This window comes from Triturus cristatus, chromosome 5_2 (genome assembly GCF_964204655.1).
Source record: "Triturus cristatus chromosome 5_2, aTriCri1.1, whole genome shotgun sequence".
Lineage (NCBI taxonomy): Eukaryota > Metazoa > Chordata > Amphibia > Caudata > Salamandridae > Triturus > Triturus cristatus.
In genome coordinates, this window is record NC_140588.1 from 892,860,680 (window position 1) to 892,885,678 (window position 24,999).

General features: G+C 40.9%; 1 protein-coding gene across 1 annotated transcript in view; it reads right to left on the reverse strand.

Moving 5' to 3' along the window:
• IL1RAPL2 (interleukin 1 receptor accessory protein like 2) overlaps positions 1-24,999 on the reverse strand; it is a 1,350,034-nt gene that overhangs the window by 215,233 nt on the left and 1,109,802 nt on the right. Inside the window, exon 6 of the mRNA XM_085606684.1 lies at positions 12,462-12,607. Within this exon, the coding sequence (XP_085462810.1) occupies positions 12,462-12,607 (146 nt within the window). The remainder of the gene's footprint in view (positions 1-12,461; positions 12,608-24,999) is intronic.

The following is a 24,999-nucleotide window of genomic DNA, read 5'->3' on the forward strand; positions in this document are numbered from 1 at the left end:
TGGGGGTAAATTCACTTTTTTGTGACTTGTTATTGTGAATCTGCGCTCATAAATTAAGGCACTTTGATTCACACATGAACTATTCACATATTTTATAACAGCCACCACACGAACTAGAGGTGTGACTGTACCCAAGCTTTACAAGATTTTAAGTGTGAAATGAAAACTGTAGTTAATTATCTGAATTGTAATATGAAATGGATAACTCAGTTGTGTTATAAAAATCTTGGTTAACTCTCTTAAAGGAATAAGCCAATGAAAATGAGGATGCTAGAGTCAAATGATATAATCATCAATATATAGCCCCAAAGGCTGTAAGCAGCAGGATAGTGCTGGGAAATCAGTTTTTGCCCCTCCACGCTTTTTTTGGACCCGCTTGACGTATCAATGAAAGACTTTCAATGACAGAGTCCAGGTGAATCGGCTTTTGTTTAGAAAGTTTTGTGTAGATTCGTGCAACAGCACCATAGTTATTAGCCAAACCAAAATGCTCCTCCTACAGAAATTCTAACCTAATTATACCCACACAATGGCCCTGACCATATATATGCCTATGATACTTGGAACAAGCATGGACTTATATATCAGAAATTCACTGAAAAAAATCAAAGGGTAAGATACATATATAGGGGCTCATTACGATCGCGGTTAATCAGCCACCGGCAGCCTGCCAGTGGCGGATTCACCACCAAATTTAGGCCATTTTCCGCCGGCCAAATTGTGATGGCAGGCGGTTTTCTGGCAGACGGGAATTCCGTCCGCCACAGGTCTGCCACAGGCAATTGTTCAGATTGCCTGGCGGACCTGCAAAGCATACCTAGAATGGTGGCGGTGCCTAACAGGCATCGTCCGCCATATTAGGATGCTTCATCTCCGCAAGCCTAGAATGGCGGTTCACCCGCCAGTCAAAGGCTGGCAGAGATTGACTTTGGGGGCCCGTTGCAGGCCCCGTTCAGCAGGGGCACTTCCCTACTGTACTTGGAGGGCAACTATGGTGCCCCCCTACATTTGTCCGCACTATGTGGCAGGCACCGCATGGTGCAGGGAAAAGCAAACCCTGCATGTTTACCATTGCGGCGGGTGCTGCAGGTTGCAGCACCCACAGCAATGGTAAAAATGCCCAATGCAACTTCCACCATGACGGTCACATTGTGATTCCATGGTCGGGACTGCCGTCATATAGGCGGACGGTCCCATCCCGTAACGATGCCGCCATCGTAATGAGCCCCTTAGTTAGGTGAAAATGTCAGCTAAAACCTAAAAGTTTAATGTACATGTTTTTAACCAGTTAACTGAAGAAACTATAAATCATGCCTGACATGCACAGTGTTGTCATCAATGATGTCATTCAAGATACCATCAGTGATGTTATTAATAATGTCATGGAATTTTGTCATAACTGATGTATTATGTGACATCATAAGCAGTGCATGGCAAGGGTTACATTGTAACTGACATTTTTATCTAACTAGAACGTCACTTGAACATTTTCTCCAGCGAATTTCTGAGTTTTTTAATGTAAAGTAGGATATTATTACCAGTCCTAACTATACTGTCACTTTAACCTTTGTTTTGTCAATGGATTTCTGAATTTCTCAATAACCACATTACAATGTATCCTTATAAATATACACTAGGCAATGCATAGTAACTATTGTCAAACATATTTAAAAAAAATAATTTTATTCCAAACACCATAGATGTGTGTTTATGTCTTCCTTCAATACTTTAATGAAGCCATAGAACCAACCACAAAAGGTTCTTGCACTCCAGCTGTAGTGTCATACGGTTTTGACTTTTTAGTAGGAACTGTTTGTTTGTTGGACAACTTAAACTTTGGAATGGTGTCAGACTGATTCCATGCACCCCCTCATGATATGTTGGCCTATAGGCATGGTAGCTCACAGTGCCATGGCAAGTACACCTAAACATGGCAAAGTAACAAATGGTTTGGGCAACCTCAGAACATGACAGCCCTGACTCCCCAGGAATCATGGTAACAGATTTAGAAACTTTTTGCTCAATCACTCATGCTGTCTCAGAGAGATACACAAGAAAATACACAAAGGGGCATTATCAATATTTAATGAACCATTGGGATCTTGTATAAAATATATGTGCTGCAATAATCAATAGACAGAAGCAGATAAAAGTGATTAGCATGGAAATGCATGTGTATTTACAATAACATCATCCATTCTTCCATTCTGAGGCTTCAGCCAAGCTGACATTGTTTATTGCCTTTGGGATAGCCATATTGCATCATGGACGAATAACAAACAACAACATTTGCACAATGTTCAATATGTCAAGATAATGTAATTACGAAGTGGAATTATAAGCAATGTTGTTTCAGATAAACTAATCTTGCACTGTCAAATGTGTGCCAAAAGTCATTGTGTCGAAAAGAAGGCAACTTAAGAAACGTGTACAGTTAAAATGGTAGTGTTTCTTCCAGGGCCTAACCTAGCCACGTAACATAAGTGCATACAGCTTCAGCTCAGAGTACTTAAGTACTGGTGGTAAACTCTTCTGGGGTCTTGCCTATAATGATCTTGAATATTTACAGTGTTTTTATTTTACTTTCCTGGCGGGGCTATTGTGCTCCCTGCTGCCCTCCAGAACACTTTTATAAATTGATGGTGGAGACTCTTTCCCCTACTAGGGGCACCGCAGCCACACCAGTGTGTAAAAACAAAACCCACACGGAGCATTATGGAGTGCTTCCAGATGGGAGAAGTGAATAATTAAGCAGCCTCCGAATACTGAGCAATATGACAGCAAACCCATCTTCTCTGCCCGGAAGAGTGCGAGCAGGGAGTTAACTTTGTGTTTCCCTGCCTGCGCTCTCTCTGGCAGAGATCACCACAGTGTTCCAGGGGATGGGATCCCTGGGACACCGAGTGCATTGGTCCCTAGAAGATGGGGTCTCCAGGGTCGTTTTGTTTCTCAGGGAAGGGGGCCCTGCACTGCCTTCCACAAATAAAACATCAGGGCCAGGAGGATGGGATACATGATGCCATTCTACAGCTCTGGGTGGGGGCCACACGCCCCTATCCTACAAAAAAATGCCAGGTCCCTGGGATGGTGTCCCCAGGGCCATTCTATGACTTGGGGATGGGGGCCCCACATACTCTCCCCAAAAACAATGATTAGCAGTTTTTGCTGTAGCACTGTTCAAATTTCTTATGGGAAATTGCATAGGGAAAACATGAAAAATTCCAGTAAGGAACTGAGGTGGATGAATCTTTCCTTTTACAAAATGTTGTAAAGATTCATCAAAAGGTGTGAAAAGTTACAAGCAAACTTAAAAATCCATTTCCTATGGACACCTTGTCGTAGCTATAAAGTAGCGACTGCATCTGTGGACTTAATCATTCATTCAATTTCTCCTTTATGAGAAATTTGTGGTCTCTTTTCCTTATTAATTCATTATGATTGGCATGGAATAGAAGGGTGTAGTTTATGTCGCGGAGATGATAAAAATCCGACTGCAGATTCAATAAAGCGGTTCAGAGTGGCTAAGAAAGTGTTATCATAGGTTGGAGGATCCCCTTGAAAAGCATGACAATTTAAATCTATCTTGAGCTCAAAGCAAAGACATAGTGACATGTTCATTCAGACTATACCTCTTAACAGGGTATGCCAGGGTCTGCCATGGCTACCTTGTCCCACCTTAGGACTGCAATGCAGCCACTACAACCATTTTCAACCAGAAGTGCTGCCTCTTACAATGCCCTGCATGGATCCTTCCAGGTCCAAATAGTGGGACTGAATAGCAGATTGTTAAGTTCCTACTGTATCATGATACACATCTAAGCACTTTCCTCTCCATTTTAGCTGGAGCTGGGTACAAGCATATGTCCTAGTTGTACAATACCACAAAAAGGTACTCTGAGCGTGCAGGAACTGCTCTGCTGGTTCATGCACCAGCAAGATGTATGTGGGAGGAGTGCCATAAGCTGCATTGCTGCATCACATTCTCATGTCCTCCTACTGAACACAAAGTAACTGGACCATAGACTGAAAAGGCATTCACTTGTTTTTAAAATAAAAAAGCTCACATACTCCCTTTACCCAATTCTCTGTGCCAGAAATTTCTACAGTTACCAAAGCAGTCTGGCATTGTGTAACTATATAGTCATATTAGATGCTTAGAATGTGCAACATTATAAACCATACATTAAGGAAGCTTTCCTGCTGTGTTTTAGGCAGGCATGAATGGAAACTGTAATTTGAGATGTATTTTGTACAATGGTAGTCAATGCTTTATGGACTAAAACAGGCTTCTATAATTAACTCTGAAACTTAAGTTACAATTAGCTCAGTCAAATTACGAAATTTTAGCAGCAGAGCAACTTCAAATAATAGAACCAATAATTTGAGTTAGAACTGTATCTGATAATTTGGATGGCTTTCTTATACAATAGTGTACCAGAGTAAAAATATATATAATCCCCAAACAAATCAATAGAACCAGTAGCAGCCACAGTGATTACTATACAGACTCAAACCACAGGCAAACATTCTATCAACCAGGGGTTTAAAAAAGGTTTTAGCCCACCAAATAAACAGTTAATAAGTGCATTAAATGTGGCAGAATACGTTAAATAAATAAACGTCAAATTTAGAACACATGGAGAAGGTCTCTCTCTGTCAATGCTACTTCACATCATGGAATGCTTTATTGTGCTGAACATGGATGTTTCAGGACCATGCAAAATGTATCTAGGAAATAAAAACATATCTTTTTCCTGTACAATTCCCCACAAAATGAATAAACTAATGACAGCAAAAGAATGAGGCAACCCATGCAAATTAGTGTGAGAAAATGCCTTTTGTGCGTGGTCACCCACATTTTGTGGACTGATACAGCTGTTTTTTCTTTCTCTGAGCACTGAGATTACGCTAATCGGTCCCTCAGTGCATGTGTTCTGCCTTTGTACAGCATGTTGAAATTGATTATACTCCTAATTGGCATCTTTAACTTACCTATAATTCACTAGTATAAGGTAATAAGTATACCCTGGGCCTCTAAGTTAAATGTCACTAGTGGACTGTAGCACCTATTGTGTTATGTACTACTGTGATAGTGTAAACATGACTCTGCAGCAGCTTCAGTTTAAACCCTTTTTGACAGTAGAGGACCATAATTTTAAATATTAATAAATCATTGCTAAGTAGGCCAGGCCCGGCTTTAGAGTTGTGCGATCGGTGCAGCTGCACCTGACGCTGACTTTTATGGGGGGGCGCTGTGTTTACAAATAGCTATTGGTTTAAAAGCACATGAACTTCCTTGAACATCTAACAATTTTCAGGAAACAAAAAAAAATATGTCAAGATAACTTTGGTGATTAATGTTCCTAACACTGAGAGATCTAGTGGCAGATTTGGCTCATCAAAGCTGGGAAAGGGCAGGAATGCACGGTATTTAATAGAATACAGTGCATTCCTGCCTTTTCCCTCTGCCCTGGCAAATCTTTCACTGTCTAATGCCAACAAAGGCACTCTTGAACTATGGTGCAAGGGTGCCCATGTTGCATGCAGGATTTTGTTGTGTGAAGGAAAGGGCTCCTTCCTGCAGAAAAAAATCCTGGGAGACATATTATTCTTTCTATCTGTGCTGCAGGATGCAGCACAGATAGAAAGAGGAAAAACGAGGCAAAATAGAGATATTTCCACTTGTTACACCTCCCCTGGGAATGTGTAAGATTTCTGCGCATCCCCAGGTATACAAATTCTTGTAATTCTTTGGATGTGTCAAAATTCATGGGAGTTGCATGGAAATACCCACTTAACGCCCATGGAACACTTCTCCAGGGCAGAGTAATGCAACACAGCAATTTGCACTGTGTTGTGTTACTGCAGATTTTAGAGCCACTCAGAGCCATGCAAAGCGGCTTTGCATGGCTTCAAAAATATATACTAAGGTTACGTTGCTCTTGCACCATGTTACGTGGTGTAAGAGTGATGCAAACTGCCTCAAAAATAGGCTCCTCAGTAAGAGTAAACTATGAGTAGCACTACAAAAAAATGAAATTTATGTCAGAAAGAGGCTATGGCGAGACAAGGTGCACTGTTGGAGAGTGCTAATGCGGGAATTAATGGAGAAGGAGTTCATGGAGAGGTGCCAAAAAAGACAGTTGCACAGGGCACCACCAACGCTAAAGCCAGCCCTGAAGTAGGTCTTACAAGCCCCAGGGCACGAAGCATGGTATTTAAAAGAACAACATGTAGAAACTCAAAGTTAACATGTCCTTATCGTGACTAGCACCCAAAAGCTATGTTCACTGTTGCAAGGCTGGGTCTTCCAAAGGGAAACACTGAGATGCATTATAAGGCTATCTGAAGTTAGGAAACATATAGAAATGTCATTTTTGGGGTCTTTGAAATAGTTATTATATGCCCAATCCACTGATGAAGTCAGATTTGTAACAAATATTAAGGAAATGGTACTTTTAGAAAGTTATTTTTCCTACCTAAACCCTGTGGAGGCTATTTGCATTATCCTCCAGCTGCAGCGCTCTGAGTGCTCCAGCCCTGGATGAGGTGTACAAGCTGCTCCAACAGCATAGGAAATGGTGTTGGGAGGTTTTCTGTTCCTCTGCACTTGCCCCTTCTTTGTTTCTCATGTCCGACAGGCTTCAATCCCAGCGGGGAAGAAATTGCCTGCAGACCTGGTGTGAAGCGACCAGTGCCACAGCTCATTTCCCTGGTCACACCACTGAGGTGGGCCCACAGGTTCTACACAATGGTAGAAGGCTTTCACTTTTTTGGAATTAGATAGAGAAGGACACTCTGAGAGGTTTACAGTAGGGTGCCAAGGAACTACTACAAAAGTAGGCAGAGTTACCTGGGAATGTTTACCCTATTGGTTAGGAATTGGCCAGGATTCAATACCACCCACGGGCTAGTGCCAGTCAATAATGTGGCACCCCTAGGCACCTTCTTCAGAACACTCTGGACCTGTGGATGAACAGAAGAAGGACAACAACCGTGACCTGTGAAGAGACCTGAAGGGAAAACCTGGTCTTAAACAGGCTAAACGAGGAGAAATGCTTTATTTGTCCTCATTTTTGCTGTTTCCGTGTGTGCTGCCTTGTGCTTCACACATAGAAACAGCAAATTGCCTATGATTTTTTAATTGCATTAAGGTCCCCCTTCCTGCATATAAACCATCATTGTGAAAAAATACTGTTTTGCAACTTCAATGTGTGCTGCATTAAGCAGCACACATTGAAGTTACAAAATGGCATTTAATGATGGCACCCTTTAAACACAGGCACCCTTGAGCTACGGTGCAAGGGTGCCTGTGTTGGCGCTAGGCAGCTCAATTTAGCACCAGCACAGTGGGAAATGCAGGGCTGCACCATGTTCTAGTAAATATGTTGCAGCCTGCATTTCTAAAGTGATGAAGCGTGTTGTTAGCCTTCTTGTCTTAACAACACACTTCCTACTTTATTGTAAATATGTCCCTAAGTCCTTTGCAATAGTGAATATATCTGTGGAGGGGGAGAGGATGTAGCCTAATGGTTAGGGTGGTCGACTTCAAATCTGGGGAACCGGATTCGAGTCTCTGCAACAACACTCAGCATACTGTGATTCTGGGAAAATCACTTAATCTTCCCATGCCTAACAAAAATGAATGTGTCCTCATGTAACGCAACTGGTGTTCATGTAAAGCGCTCTGATTCCTGATTTTGGGTCAAGTTTGTGCTTTATAAAACATCGGAAAGAAAAATCTGTGGCTGTTAGCAGTCCTTTCTCTTGCACATATGCTAAGTACACCCAACCATGGACATATTTAATGAGGATAGAGACAAATTACTACAGGGAACCTTCAGAACAAGGGGAACTGACACAATGATTTCTAGTAAACCTTCTTTAATAAAAGGGGGCCTAAAACATAAAAACAGTAAGCCGGAAGAACTCAAAAAGCAAGAACTATCTTGTACATGGGATGCCATATCCTCAAATAAAAAAAACACAGTACATACCAGAGTCCCACAAGGGTACTCTCAATTCTTTATTTCTAATCTTTTAATTACCTGAAGCAGAATTAACTTCTTGAATGGGAATGTCTTTTACATGATTCATCCTATGAGATAATGAATATCCTACTTCATCATGCAGAAAAAAATGCACAATGCTCTTGGTTGAAAGAGATAAACTAGAGCATGAGATTGAAAACATCAATCTACCTGAAGTTACAGAAAAGAATAACAACATTCTCAAGTATGTACTTGTCCAACATTAACTTTATATCAAGGATAAAATAATTGCAGAAAACTTACTAAGGATAAGAATGAATATAACAAAGGATGCATTTTCCTTTACGCATGACTAACCTCAAAACACTGACATAAACAAAGATGTAATTCACTTTGGCTCCAATCCCTGTTAAATCAGCCAGTGAGTCAAATCTTTCCAGCATAACCACTCATAGTAATGAGGACCCAGTACCAATGGGAGATTATTTCCTTTTAGCTACTTGTTCCTCTTCCTCGGTTTTAGAGGAAGGTGTGCGATATCAGATAGGCTAAAACTCAACAGCGGTAAACCAGGCTCCAACAAAAAAAAAAGAAGAAGAGGCAAAAACAGCTCCAGGAAATCCCACAAAGGGTGATGTAATGACACAAGCAGCCACAAAGAAGCAAAAAAGCTAGAATACATACCTTTGGAAATTGGTTTGTCTTGCAAAATAAAGAAATGGTTACTGCAATCACTGATATTTCTATTGCAAGTTCTATATCTATTTCTATATCTATTTGGCTATCTACCATTCACAAGAGTAAAACTACTTGAAAATGTAGACCTTGAAGTCCCAACCCCCGAAATAGGAGGTGGAGTTAGTAAAAATGCCATATGAGACCATACAATTAGTATTAGTAGTGGCTTTACAACCCTGTTTGATATTTTGCAAACTTGGAGGAGACATCTGCAGTTCGATCAGAGATCTACTTATGGTAAAGTTTGGGGAGATTATAAAAAGCTAATTAGGCTTTAAAAAAATATTAAAATGTTAAAATTAATAGTTGTAAGTTTAATGTTCATGTCAAATAATGTAATATATGTGAATAATGTTTTGTTAAAAACCAAAAAGATTTAAATACATTTTTTTATTAAAACAAAAAAAATAAAGTAAAATGTTTAAGTGCATTTATTCTGAGATAAAAGTCACACATTTTGTATAGAATGAACCTATTTAAAATTAAATAATGTTTTTGAAAAATACAGTTACATTTAATATTAACTTGGAAAAAATGTCTATACATTATTTTAAAATAAAACAACATTTATAATTATTTAATTTTTTAACTCTAAAATACTTTTATATGTAAATATGTATAAATAAACTCATTTATGTTAACACTATTTCCTAAGGCGTTTTATTTTAGGTCCCTACCTCCATTATGTAGGGTGTTGCTGTACATTTTAGTGGTCATGGGGTGTGCAGGATTTTCTCCAGCTCCGAGCTGGAGTACATTTACGACTGTTTAGGCTGTAGTAACTCTAGAAGTGTTGTTTGTAAATACAAAGGGGCTTACTCTCTTGTGGGTGGGTGCATGACCCTGCATAAACTCCTCTGTAGCCCTTCTTTAACTCCTCCCCAGCTCACCCCCAAAGTTGTATCCTGGCACAGGGAAAGTTGAAAACAAAAAGAGCTGTCTGAACTAAGAATTTAGCTACCAGATGAATGACAGAAGGCCTCCATTAGCTGGTGTAAAGCAGGATGAGAATAAAATGGTTTTTAGCATTTTTGTGAAGGAGAGGAAGTGGGTAGTCAGTTGGAGATGTAAAGGGAGAGTGTTTCAGAAATATGCTGCGAGGAAGGAAAACGAACTCCCAGCTCTTACAAGGGGAATCTGAGGGATGGAGGTCAGTCTTGCAAGAGGTTTTGAAAGCCCTAGTTGGTCTGCTCAGAGAGATTTTATTTTGCAGATGAAGGGATTTCAGTGTGAGTATCAAGGGGGTAAGGGCTGGTGTATGAAGAACCATCCAAGCAGCGGCATTTTGGATGGTCTATATTCCAGTAGATTTTCGGAGATGCTCACATAAAATGTGTTGCTGTAGTCAAAATGGCATATTATCAATGTCTGAATGATGGTTTTAAATGTCTGAGAGGAATCCATTTAAAGATCTTGTGCAGCATATAAAGAGTGGCATGGCAGGTTGTGTAAACTACAGTCAGTCGTTCTTTCATAGATAAATTATTATCCATGATGATGCCCGGATTTGTTGTAGATTCTGATGGGGTGGGAAGAAGGCCTAATTCTTTAGGCCATCAATAAGTAGACCACAGGGTGTTTGCTTTTCTGAATAGGATGACCTCTGTCTTTTCCTTTTTAAACTTTAAACAGTTTTCCTTCATCCAGTCAGTGGTAGCAACACATACATACAAGGAACTTAGCTTGAATCTCCTCAACACTTTCACCAGAGGAGATAATCAATTGTGTGCCAGTTGCATAGGAAACTATATAACAGCCAATGGCACTGATGATGGCAGCTAGAGGGTTCATGTAAATGTTGAAAATGGAAGCGCTGAGGGACTTCACAGGTGATTTTAACTGGATTGGAAGTATATGGTGGGAGCTGGGCAGATTTGGATTTATTGAATAGAAAAGTCTGGAAACATTGAAAGGCCTTAGAATATACGTCAATGCCATGCAGACTTTTGATCAGTATCACATTGGATACCATGTTGAATTCTCAGGAGAGGTGGAGAAGGGGAAGGGCGGCCGAATTCGAGGTTAATTGTGCATTGATAAGCTTTCAATAACATTTTCTGGATGCAGTAAAAATGAGATAGGTATTTAGTGGGCTAACTTGAGTGGATCTGCTGAGGGTTTCTACAGTAGTGGAAGCATGCTGGTGTATTTCCACACAGTTGGGAAGCCAGCTGTGTTGAGAGGGAATGCAAACAGGGCACCAAGAGGGCTGCTGAATAAGTCTGCATTGGAAGAAACAATAAAGTGGGGGCAAGAGTCATCCAAAGAGCTAGATTTAATAGACTGCATAGCTTTACCCACAACCTGTGTTCTTCTTTAGAACAGCCGCTGTGAGATGCATCCCTGATGCAGGCACTTTCAATAGGTGGACTCATTGTTGAAACCCATACTTCACCATTTTTCAGACCAAGTCTGCAGAGAAAGCTATCATAAAGTGTGTGCTGCATGACAGATAAACACTGCTTTCATGGTATGCACAGGCAGCCCAAACAACACCCATCTGCACACCAAAGGCAAAGAGTAATGTGGTGAGAAGAATAAAACCAACTTTATATCTTTCTCCATCTCTCTAGTTGCCTAATTACATAGCAGAGTAATGGATCTGCTGAACCTGGGTCTTGGGTTGAGTCAGCCCTGATTAATTGTCAAGGCTTTTGTTTGTAAAGAATCGGCTTGAGAGATTGCCCCTGGACAATTTCCGAGATTCTTCTCAGTGATACAACTAAGAAAGCATGTTGCAATTTACTTCTTACTGAATCTTTTGGGATCTAGGAAGAGAGGGCCATAGGCCCTTCTTTACAACAAACTCAGACATGTGAATAGAAGAAAAGACAGCATAGCCAGCTTTTGTGCTCAGAATTTGCCATGCAAGTTGGGGTCATGTATATGAAACAATGTTCCAAAAGGACCCACTCAGAAAAAGATTCAACTCCTCTGTCGGGCTTATTTTACTATGGCTCTCCTTTCACAATCAATGTGCTGCAAATCTGTTAGATTATTAATTTAATCGGTTTGTACATAACAAGATTGTGATGACAATTCCAATAGGTGAATGGGTGGCACAAATGACTGCACAGTGTAAGTAAAAACAAGTGAGTGGGAAAAGCAAAACCAAAAAACGTTACAGTGTGCATAACATACATATGCCTTAACCATCAGGACATCCAATACAGAATAGAATCCGCACAAAATATTTTCTCACAATTTCTTAGCATCTGGCTCCCAATACAGACATGGTTAAGACTCAAAAGTCGCTGTTGCAACCCCTTGAATTAATTTGAATGGTATTTTCTTCACGACCGAACAGTAGCAACCTGAGCAGAAGGATCATATGTTAACACAACACATGGAAATGATTCTGGACAACCAATGTCCCACAAATGCCAATAGATCCACAAATGACCGGAGGTAGCTTGAATACATCTATAAAGGTTCCCTGTGGATGTTGGTCAAAAACCTGAAATGTGTGTGGCCACCATCTGCGAACAATCAAACTAGCTGAGCTTAAATGCACAATTCTATAAAAACAAATATTATACCTTGAATGAGTAAGTAGCAGTATAAGACCAAAATAACAAGTAAGCTGTCTATAAATATTTCACATTGAAAGAAAAAACTATTCAGAGTGACATAAACCTAAAGAACCTGTGGTCCTGTAAAAAATCAAGTGTAATTTTATACGTGGAAGCCAAGCAAACAAGTGAGTGGAAATATTTGATAGGAAACAATGACCTTTCTTCCGGAGGATGATGCTGGCATGCTTCTGTCCATTCCTGTTTTCAACATGGCAGGTATAATTTCCCAGGTCCGCTTCTAATATTGCATCAAAGGTTAATGATAACTCTACTTCTTTCTCCCCAAGGTCCTCTCTTAGCAATCTGGAACAAAAACAAATATTATCTCAGACAAGGAGTATTGAACCCCACTGATATGTCACATACGAATAATATCCACACAATGGACAGAAGCAGTGAAATAATGATGATATTTAAGAAAAAGTACCCCCGTCTGTAAAGAAAGTGCAAGTCACCAAGGAGTACCATCGCCATATAGAGAAACTAGAGTTAAGGCTGAGTTCCTTTATAAGGTCATGGAACTCTGAGGTGACTTGAAAAATCTTTTTATGAATGACAGGGGGTATTTTATCTCTTCTAATACTTGGACACACCTTCACCCTTCCTCAAACCATTAAAATCCTTGGTGTTTTCCTCTTTCATGTTCATTGCAGACAAGAATATTAAAAGCACAATCTGCAGTGTGAAATGAAAAACATCAATGGTGACTACAGATGCCACAAGTCGTTTATAATAAAGAAGTTAGAGACAGGCTCTTATACAGGGATTGCAGTCTACCACGTATTAGAAAATCTATATTATTAGATGAGGATACTTTTTTAAATATCTGTGAAATATGCTAAAAGAATTGTGGTCGAGAATAAATTCCATTGTTTGAAAGAGCCATTCAAAAGACTTCAAGTGAGCAATCTATGAACAAATCTAGGCCATGCTGGGGGCTTAAAAGTCAATCTGTGTTTATTTACTTCTATTGTAAGGTAGATAATATCTCTTTACTAAAATAATTATTACAAACCATCTCACATACACTGTTACAAATCAGAACAGGCATATGTAACAATCCTCTGATGTGACCAACAGTGGTGTTATTGCTAGGGGTGGGTGGAATTTGCGTAATCGCGTTACGCAAATCTCCGCGAAACGGCAAAAAATCTCCGCGAACACGCAGAAATTCCGCGAACACGCGGAACTGCTTCTTCGCGATGCTTTTTTCCTGTTCACAGTTGCTGTTTGCGTGCTCGGGGAGAAATATCTCGCGAACACGCATTTTGAGAACGCGAACAAGAAATAATTTCACAAAGTCGCAGAAAGCAGTATTTTGGGCAATTTCGCGTTCTCCGCGGAACGCGAAATTACCGAAATTCTGCAAATTCCGCGAGCGGAGCGGAATTTACCGCCCAGGCCTAGTTATTGCAATAATATTCTTGGGGTGGCGGAAATTAAAATCAATTGATCATTCACCCTCAATAACACTTCCTACATTGACATCATGCAACCACTGACCCTGATAAAGGGACATTGTAGAGTTATTTTTTTACAGCCCTGAAATACTCAAGGCAGCTGCATGTTACTGAGTGATGGTTGACACGAAGAACAAAATTGATGACGTATCTTGGGATCGTGTCCCTATGAGAATGGATGGTCATGTCTAATGGTGAGCCTAGGCTGCGAGAGCCAGTTGGTACTACAGGCAGATTTCTTGGTAACCGTAAGTAGGGGAAGCATCATAATTTGGGTTCCTTCTTATGATTTGGTTCTTGGAGTGAAAATGTAGGAGTCATGCTGTCAGTTGTTGTCATGAGGCAGTTAAGATCGCAGTTATCAGTCTATTGGTCAAGCAACCCATATGCTAAGCTCAAGCCAAGCCATCATGCAGGAGGGTGGAGGAGACTAATCTAATCCTTGCGGATGGCCCCAAACCTGAATGAAACCTCAAAGGATAAATCAGGCAGGTGTTTTAGAGTCCTAAGTCCTGGAAAGGCCAGCACTCGGCTGCCCTGAGCGACTTAAATACACATTCCCAAAGGCACCTTGTGTCCAACATGTTTTTTTAATTTTTTGAATAACACTGGATGCAGGTGTGATATTGAACGGATCCAGATCTACTGGCATCCCCACAGAGCTGTAAAGTGGGAAACATGGATCATGTCATTACTGGGTCAAGAACCTGTTGGTGAGAAGGCTAGAACGGCACCCCAGCCCAACCCATTGCTGGCCGCCATTGTCAGCTAACCACCTGCAAGGTGACTACTCAATGGCTTCTTTATAGGGAATTGGAGATTGCTTTCTAAATTTGGTGTAGCCAGTGAGGGCATGGGAAGGTGTCCTCTCAAACTATTGCACAGATAATAATTAAGCTGATTTATTGTCTTTTCACTCTTATGATGAGATGCACGAGGCGCCCGAGAATATGAGTTGGTTGAAAGGGTGACCTTCCCCATGTGCACGCTTGCATCATGCTAATGGAACAACTTCAGATCAATAATTTGTGGGGCTCGTAGGAACAGGAAAGTATGCTAGTAAGAGAATATACCCTCCAGAGGGAAAGTATACATTGCTGGGCTATCCAGAATATCATGGCATTGTATCCAAGATGTAGGTTGATCAATTTCATCATAAATAGTCAGCAACATGGCCCCTGTGAGTCTTCTTTGTATCCAGAAAGCAGATAAATAATGATCTTAATTAAAACTATTGGCTTTCAATTGCCCAGTCCCACTCATATGCCCATTCTTAGTAGTGTACTCAGATCTCTTACACTGTATAGATTCCCAAGTAGTGTCTGCTCTCAGTTACCTTGTGTCGGCACCCAAATATATTTTGGCTACAATCTATACTCATCAGCACAAGCATAGGATAAGGTGAGTGAAAAAGGTGTTACTTATCTTTACTTTAAAAATCAAAGATTTGTAACGCAGTGCCAGAGGATGTTGAGAAGCACCAATATTTATAAATTACTCCCTCAAGCGACACTCCTTGCTGACAATATGTTCCTTCACAACAGAAAATGGCAAATAAAGTCTGCATATAGGAAAATTACCTTTATTTGTTTGTCAGGAAAGAGAACTGCTGAGGCAGACCTATTTATAAAGACCGAGAACTAATTGCAGATGATAATGTTTTCACTTGTCAGGTATTGTTAGGTTTTTCCTTCTCCCTCTTCAATTATTGGCTCCCATGCTGATTCCTTTATTACAAACACCTTTGACATAGTTCCCAATGAAGTGCTTGTTTCATTTTTGCTTATTATCTATGTCCTGAACTGTGAAGATGGCGAAGCACACATTAACACATATTTTAACATCTCGGGTTTGCATGACACTGACAGATGTTTCACGTTTCGCCACACTGTGAAAAGTGTGACATTAAACTGTACGTTTGAGAGTGAGTCCATTTCAATATTACTCCCATGCCTCTACTCTCACTTTGAAGAACCTAATTTGGAGGCATTGATAGCCATCATAAACTACTCTAGAGAGTCATGGCTCCTCCCAACACTCACCAATTGTGATAAATACCATGTTACTCTCAGCACATCTGTATATATATTATGAGAATTCTCATTGTGGAGATTCCGCCCTGAGTGCGGTGGCCCTTTGTGAATCAGGCCCTATATGTCTGCACATATGTTATATCAAGAGATATTGTGACTATTGGGAGACTTGCTACCATGTGTAGTGTAATTATTACATGCAATCTGTGAGGCAGTTAAAAGTATTTTTTCATTCACTTTTGCCTAGTGGGCAGTTATCGCCCTGATTAGAGAGCAGATGTGTTTTGCGATGATCAATCCTGTTTTGATCATTCTTTTAACCTTAGGCTGGGCCAAAGCTGAAGGAATTTTTGAGCCATAACCTAGGCCTGGGTGAAGCACTATGGGGTCTTTCAGGCACAATCTCAAAGGTTTCTTCAGGAATTGTGAAACTGGAATGCCCCCATCCTGTATGTGAGTCATTATGTTATGTTGCACACCACAGACACCACTCATGTTGTGGAGGATCTCAATGAACACCACATCCATTGCTGAACCCCTATTGAGAGAAAATGAACAGATGTTTCTAAGACTGGGTCAGTAGGCACCTCTGCCAGGGGCACTAGTATGGTCTGGTCTGCTCTCTTGAACCTCAGCTGTCATCAACCATTAGTCTTTCCTAACTTATGTCTATGGTTGGAGCTACACTTTGAGTGTATCTGCTGGCCATCAGAGCTTTGTGAGATGCTTAGGAATTTCAAAGCCTTGTGTATCCTCAGTGAACCAGCAGATTATTGAGCAGACTGAGGCAAAAACAAAAAGTTGGCTGGAATAAGATGTGCAGGGGCCAGGTGGCACATTTTCCCTTGTCAGTGAGGCTTTAGGCCCAGACAGGTATTTGAGACTAAATTTGCCTGTAGGCTTTCGCAGGCTCGCCTGCCAGCCTTTCTCTTGAAAGATACCTTTCCTTTTCACAGGTGGAGACACATGTTACATGGCAATGCTGCACTGAGATCCATAGGTTTCATCAGGACTATTGCTTAACCAACCCTACCTACAATCAAACTGGCATGGAGAGAAATCAATTAATTATTAGAAATATTTCGATTTTCTTACATATCTGTAAAGTTCTACTACTATTTTCCGAGCAAAAAACACAACAGACCTAAGAGAATTGGCCGACATGCCACATCTCAGAGTCTGAAACCACAATATTCTAGGCACTTCCATGATCAGCTTACTAGGAAATGTTTAATAAACCCTCAACTCACATTTAGTTTACAATCAAACTGGGATTCTGTGTTCACTACAACAGGCTGTATGTACTTCTCTGGCAAGCAAGGTCAAATGAGACCACAATGGTCTCAAGATTTTGTCAGTTCCAAATGCCCAGTGTACTTTTAAGTTCAGCTTTATGAGTGGAGCTTAAATTTCACAGTATCAAGCACTCTGCCTTCATACAACACATAAATCTACTAGCTACTCTCAAATTTCATATTTGTTAAGTGAATTCTGCATTACGTCCTGGGAAGTTTTGCTTTAGATTTATATTTTTCGTTCAATTATCTATTTTTTTAAAACTAATGATCAGTAAACAGCGAGGCAAAGTAAAAAGAAGCAATACATTTTTCTTAGGGGAGTAAAAAAAATCCCTGATTGGAATGACAATTCAGATGGCTTTATTAAATCTATTTCAGGGGTGGCAGAAATTAGGCATTTTTATCTGCACATAATATGTGTTTTTCTCACAATAACAGTTATTGAGGTGGTTGTCTGCAGGAAAACTGTACATACAAAAGGTATAAAGATGCCATGTCTCTAGTGATGGGGTGAATGTTTGCTAGTACAACCCATGCAGCAGCATCGCACATCCAGTTCACAGGTCCTGCAAGACATGCTGTGCTTGCCCAAAGCTCCTGTGAGCCAAAAGTATGCCAAGAAAAACAATATGAGCAAGATGTTTATGAAATTGCATTCTCCTAAAACAAAATTCTCAATCTCCAAATATATATATAGTGTTTGTCGTCATGGTTATGACGATATGTGTACACATGCGTAACAATTAAATTAATGTATAATGAATATATTATGTATGCATGTTTGTATGCACACACCTAGAAATTATTATACATGTACTACACTTGAATGGTGCAGAAACAAATTACAGCCATTGTATTTTCACAGTTCACTTAACAACATCTGAGCTCCTTTCATATATTTCATTCACAAATTCCCTTAGTCGCAGAAAGCTACATTTTCAAATCATTAAAAACCAACTTTTCATGTTCCCTCAGTTAACGATACTGTTATGAGAAATCTCCCTTCGTATGTGTTGCTTCTGTTCATCATTTCACCTTTTGAATGCTTATTTTAGCAAGACATCCGTGCATCTTTCAAACAAGTAATGAGGTTTAGCAGTTCTTTTTTTGAGCAAGCGTACAGTACAGATGGGGATCAACTTCTCTTGCATGTCCTAGTTGTGGCATACTCTATGGACTGCTGTGCTTCATGGCATTTTGTGTGCTAGTCTTTGAGGTGAGATCTCCTGTCGAGAACTCTGTGATGGTAGTCCCTTGATGGCGAGCAGATATTCAGGACAATCGCCCCTGTTTGGTGAGTGAATGGAAGTAGTTTGACCTTTCAAGGAAACCATGGTCTATCCTTTAAACTACCTTAACAACAAACAGGGTGTGGGATTTTAAGTGCCTAAGAGGACCTACTCCAAAACAGTGCCACCACCAACAACTCTTCCAAGGCCATGCAATAAATTGATCATCACAATCAAACTTACAAAATGATGATGATCAATTAGTAATGAATATATTTCTCATTTCATGGCATTGTTGTTATTTCAACATTACAACAATCTTGAGAAAGTACATGATTATACAAAAAATTGACTCGACAGCATCAAATCGGTTAATTCATTGGTTCAACATGATCGAATGTGCCTACAATTTCAAGACCACATTGAGGGATCACTGTTCAATCATCACATCAATCCTAGAAATAAATATACATTATTCATAAACAAGCAAATCCAAAATCAAGATGCACAAAAATAACAAGAGTAAAGCATGCCCCCCAACTCCATAAAGATATTCGGAGAACTGATGAAGTCCTTTCATTAAAAACAAAGCTCCTGTTGTATATCCACATCCACAAAGGATGCCAGGAATGCATGATCTTACAAATCCACGCGTGGACAACGTCAGTGGGCGATTACAAACATCCACATACATTTCGGTGATTACCTCTCATTTTCTCTACCACCTTCATCAGGAGCAGGAAGTCAACAAAAGATGCAGAACTTAGAGCAATCACTGTGTATTTCTCTTGCCCCAGACTCGGCAAAAATGAGGATAGCATCAGGCCAATCACAAAGACATTATGCCTAAAATGTCTTCAAATCACTCGGTCCTAGCCCAGCGATCACAAAACAGCCAGCCGTCACGGGAGAGCAATCCCCCATGAAACTACATCTGATAGCAAATGGCAGCCTCCTGTACCTGACGGATTTTTACCATGAGGACCCTGAAAAGAATTCACTCATCCATTTTAAGATCTGGCAAGAAACATTTATATTACTATATATAATATATATTTCTATAAATCACAATTTTATATTTTTGAATAGCTGTCGATTAAAAACAATAAACATATATACTAGGGCGTATAATGGGAATTTGGAAATGCAGTGTTGACGGCTCAGAATCTCAGAACGTGTTAAGTAACTTTGCCCTTTTTGTTTAAAAATGTATAGATCCAATGCACTGTTTGCACTCTGTAACCATTGGATATGATGTTCAGGGGCAGGTATGAAGGGCTAGCTAGGTATGTCCTAGGTAGCTGCCTAACAAGCAGGTATGTCCTAGGTAGCTGCCTAACAGGCCCCTCCTCCTCGTCCCTTTTGGGCGAGATATACCTGGACTCTTCTTGGAAGGTGGTGTGGGGTCCAGACACAGGCCCTCTCCCCCGCCCCTCCTCCCAGGCATGGTCTGTATGGTCTTCGTATGTTAAAAGATACTCCTGTACTCAGAACGGCAACAAAGGCAGCTTTCCGCAAATTATCTCTTACATTGATGTAACAAAAAAGATCCCACCTGGGTGACCTCAAAATGATTTATAAACAGCTGTTACTTTATGACTGCAACAAAATTAGAAATGTAACAGGTAAACGATTTATTGACCAATGAGGTTACGAAAATGAAGCCCTTTCCCACTTTCAATCTCCTCTCTCACTTTGCCGTTTGTTAGTTGGAGCCTGCAGTGATGGGTTATCGGGCACACCCTATCTAGGCATGGGCAGGGCTGAGGATGAAATGTAGAGTCAGGTTCACTGAAAGCGAGGGGAGGTGGGTTAAAATGGAGGCCAGGAGAGGCAATGTCCAGGTCTGTGGGGTTCTCATTGCTAAAACCCCCTAAATGCCCCAGATCACTATCAGTTTTTCAGGTTCCCCAAACCTAAGTGGCCATGATACCTGCTTCCGGAGTTATGCATGTATGCTGCCGCCTCCCTCCCTATCCGAATCTGGGAAGCTTCAGCTAATTTCCGAGCCAGTCTCCCCTGCCCAGCTCTGATACCTGCCATCAACAGCCCAAATGATTCTGCAATCCTGGCCAACTTTGACATTGTTATGTAATATTCATCCCTCGAGCTTTTTGTTGCATTGGTGAATCAGCCACCTGCGCCCTCCCGGTAAATAATACATCCATTCCGCCCCGTCAGGGATTTCCCACTTTGGTTCCATTTCCAATCTTGGACTGAATTATGAGAACTTCTGTTTGTGAATCCTATAATTCCCTTCTGACCTGTGGCAGTGAGTCTGGGACTGCGCAGACAGCTGCAGTCTACATTTTATTTTGTAAGCTGGTCCTCTCTCTCAGCTTCGCCGACTCCGGGCCTTCGGGTAACCCCACGCACGTGCTTTTCAGTTAAGCCCAATGCCGCCTTGTACTCTTTGTACCCCCAAGCTGATTCCAGCGGCATTCTTTCCATGCTTTGCTCATTTTTTGCCCCCTTCCAGCTGGCTCTGATTACTGGCCTTCAGACATCCTCACCACTGATCCACCGCGTGCTCCCATGTATTCCAGCTCAGCTGGTCTGAATCCTGGCCATTCATGTGCTGTTCGTTTACAATTGAGGCCCTTGGCGGCCACCTCTAGCCCTCTTCAGCCTGACCTACTTCCTGCCACTAGGCATTTCCACCAGGTTTGGTTTCTTTCTTTTTTCTAAGTTCTCTGCCCCTTTTGGTGTTCCCTTTCTGTGGGAGTAAGACGTCCCTGCCAACAAAACTCCCGTTGTATATTGCATTGTAAACTCTGCTGCCAGTGGCTGCCTAGCACACGGCAATATATAAACTAGGTGGTCTTTTGTGGTTCTAACACTGACTGGCCTTAGAGCCACGCTCATTCAGGGCGATTTTTTAATTGGCTGCTATGGGCCGTGATGTCCGCAGTGCGTATCCATCAATCAAGTCATTCTCAGAAGTGAGGGTGCATGTTCCTGAGCACTTCCGGGCCGGTGCAGCCTGCAGCAGTAGCAGGGGTTGCGAGCATCTGCGGCCATTGTGACAGGGCAGCAGCTTGTCTATCGGGCAGTCAGGGCCATGCGAGCTGGGCCGGACGGCCTCTGCAATATTACTCTGGAACCCGCAGGAGAATGCGGCTCTGATCCTGCTCCACGGCCTGTCTCTACCTGTCAGAGGCGCTGCCTGCCCTGCCAAACACACATCGATATATTGTCTTTCCTGGCTGCTTCCTACTGTGTGATCCATCTCCAAGCAAGACATCACTCAGATAGCACATCATAGCCTTGCTTCTACCCTGTCCTGGTACGAGATAGGAAGAAAGAGCCTGCAGTCAGGAATTTGCAATTTTAGAATTTGGGGTCGAGATATAATCAGCCACACTCGCTGAACACAACTTGATGAGCCAGCCAAAAGGTGGGTGGTCAGGGACATCTTAAGGATTTTTGGGGGCCCTGCGCAAAAACGTATTTTGTGGGACCCTTTTCGTAAGAGCTTTGAATTTATGATCTCCATACACTCTTTGACCAGGTCACTTACAGTGGACAGGAGCACTAATCCAAATACTTAATGTGTTTAACATCATATATTCATGGATAGTGACCTGTGATTTCATTATCATACACAGCAGCAGCTCACGAATATAACTGCTAATAATCTCTTTGACACACTCCCATTTCTCATATGCGATGTCTTGTTTTGATCTCAAAGAAACTATTTTTATGTTTAGATCTATAAGATCTATAAGAAACTATTTTTATGATTGTTGCATGGTGTTGAAAAACAAACATTTCTCTGCCAAGTGTCTGCAATAGACTCCAATGCATCAGCCACATACACTTATGAGCATCTTTACTTCCTTCATCTATTCACAATTTACAAGTGTAAAGTTACTCAAAATTGTAAACTTAAATGTTTCCCCCCCTGTAGTGTCTTGTGCATTATAGAGAGCAGGACCCTGTGGTCCCTAATTAACTCCGTAGTCTTGTGACGTTAGTGATCGGGTCTGGTTAATAAAATTCATGATGCTTTAGGTTTCAGTTACCGATTACACTTGGAGAAAAAAAAACCTGCGTAATACCAAGCTCCATGTGTGGTGTAATTAATTTAAATGCTACCTGCCTGAAGAGAAAGATATAACTGGCCACGAGGATGGGGGGTACGTGAACCCCTCAACCCGAAGAGTTGACAGTGCTCTCCTAGAGAGTTTGTCAAGGTCAAGCAAAATGCTTATGCATGCCACGTGCACCTCAGTTGAAGTGAAGAATCGATGGTTGGTGTATGTAGAGTCATGGCGCGACTCCAGCCAGTACAAGACCTTAGAAAGAAAGGGAAGGCCCTACGGAAAGTTTAATTTATTGTCGGGTAGAAAGTTGCTAATACGACTGAGATTAGAAGAGTGACTACACAACCTAACAAAGAGCTATCATTCATACAGTGTGAAAATATTAAAGTCAGTATCAACCAGGATCAGAAAGCATAATAAATGGCGACAGCCAGGTGCGAGAACGCTGGGCAGAATTAGATGAGCACAAAGAAGTACTAAGAGGCAGAGGTCAATCAGGTGTAAGAAAGCGTGAAAGCATGCTATGTGTAGTTCATCTCAGAATCAACTACTTACCAAACATCTAGAGTAGAGAGAGTCATCCGACCACAGCGCCAGGTGCAAGCATGGGGGTTGTGCTTGCGAGGCTGTTGATTCCTACTAAACTGACAAAAGAGGCCGTGAACAATGGTCCGAATAGTGCAGTTTTTCAGCTCTTCCATGACTGCTGAAGAGAGTGCCCTATACGGCACTGCTGCCTTCCTAAAACCGCTGTCCATTTTTGATGTTGCCTAGAAGCAGAATACTGGTGCTAAATGGAATGTCAGGATCAAAGCTTTCAACTTTATTGATGCGCTGGAAGAAGCAGATGAAAAAAAGATAATCAAATAGCTTAAAAATTTAGTAGGTGACGGAGTATAGTAAGTGATAAAAAAAAATACCAAGAGGTGAAGAAACCAATTACTGTCAAATTAAAGAGGTGCTAAACACCAAATTCAATCCGATGCAGAATGTCAACAATGCAAGGTACAATGAAGAAAGACACAGAGCTGGTGAAACGATGGATGAAAATTGGATTTGAAATGCTCATCAAACACTGTAAGTTCAACGAGTTCAATGACGAAAAAGCCACAGATGTCAGAGTCATAGATGGTTGCCTGTCTGATTCTTTCAAGTGCTGAATGCTGGGATAAATGCTCAATCTTGAGCATGTGCTCATGGTGACCAGAGCTGAAGAGCGTGCTGATAGACAAGCTGTGGATATGGAGGCCAGAGGAGCCCAGAGTAAATTGGTGTTGAGTATGACAAGCAAAGAAAAGAACACAAGGTAAATGGCAGGAAAGTGATGTCTCCAAAGAAGAAGAAGCAGTGTTTTCGATGTGGATTTTCCTTTCCACATGAAGGTAAATGTCCCTCTATTGGGCAGATATGTAGAGGCTGTGGGAGAACCATTTTTTAACAGTTTCCAAAGCAAAGGAAAGAGAAAGTGCATCTAGTCACGAAAATAAAATGGATGCCAGACAGGCCCAGAAGTATTCCAGTCGTGCCCACCGAAGTAACCGACAACATCGGTTGAGGCAAGTAGAAACTGAAAGTGGACAATTGCCAGCTAAGTCTTTGTCGAGTGATTCTTCAAGGTCACTGTCAAGGGACAGTGAAGAAGATGGGCGTGCAATGTCAATGCTAGATACTGAAAGACACGTGTATGTGGATTTGGCCTCCTGCAAGGAAGAATACAAGTCGAACAAGGATTGACAAGTGAAATCACGAAATTGCTTTGCACATTGTCCCAAAATCAAACTGAAAATCAATGATTGATATATACCGTTCGTTATAGACAGTGGTGCTTCAACAAATATCATGCCAGCTGAAAAGTACAATGAACTGTCACTGGTGCCCCATCTCACATCATCGAAAACCAAAATATACACGTGGGCAGAATCTACACCATTGCGAAGTCAACGTTCATTTATGCCGACTATAAAACCTAAAAAAGACAAAGGTACAATCCCCAATTCATGTCCTTCAGGGCACTTCCTCAAGTGTCTGTCTACTCAGTTTCAGCACTGCTGTTGAGATGGGACTCATTTCTGTGAACTGCAATATCTTATGCTCATCACGACATAGTGAATCAGTTTCCGTCATTGTTTCATGGATTAGGAAAATTTAAGATAATGAAAGTGCAGCTCTGATAAATAAAGACGCATGATACTGAGCTCTGTGTGTGGTGTAATTCATTTACATGCTGCCTGAATGGGAAGGACCCTACACCACCCCCTGAATTCAGGAAGTGGAGCCTAAGTTATCAGTGTGAAGTTACTACATGCTACTTTTCACACATAAGCAGAGATCTTCAGCACTAGGGCAGAGATTTTCCTACGGTAAAGCATAAGGGAAGGTTTATTAAACTTAAAAATAACGTAGCAAAAATATTTTAATAATAAATAAGGATGTACACCTTTTAAATTATTTGTTTTAAATGTAGAAAAAGACAAAAAAGCTGCAGGATTATGTACCTAATTTGTAATCAAATGTTAAATTATGTTTAAGATTACAAATCAAATGAAATTATTTTTCTTAAGAATAAATAAAAAAAGTTCCATCTGAAGTATAACATTTATATTTATTATGCAGTAAAAACGATTTTTAT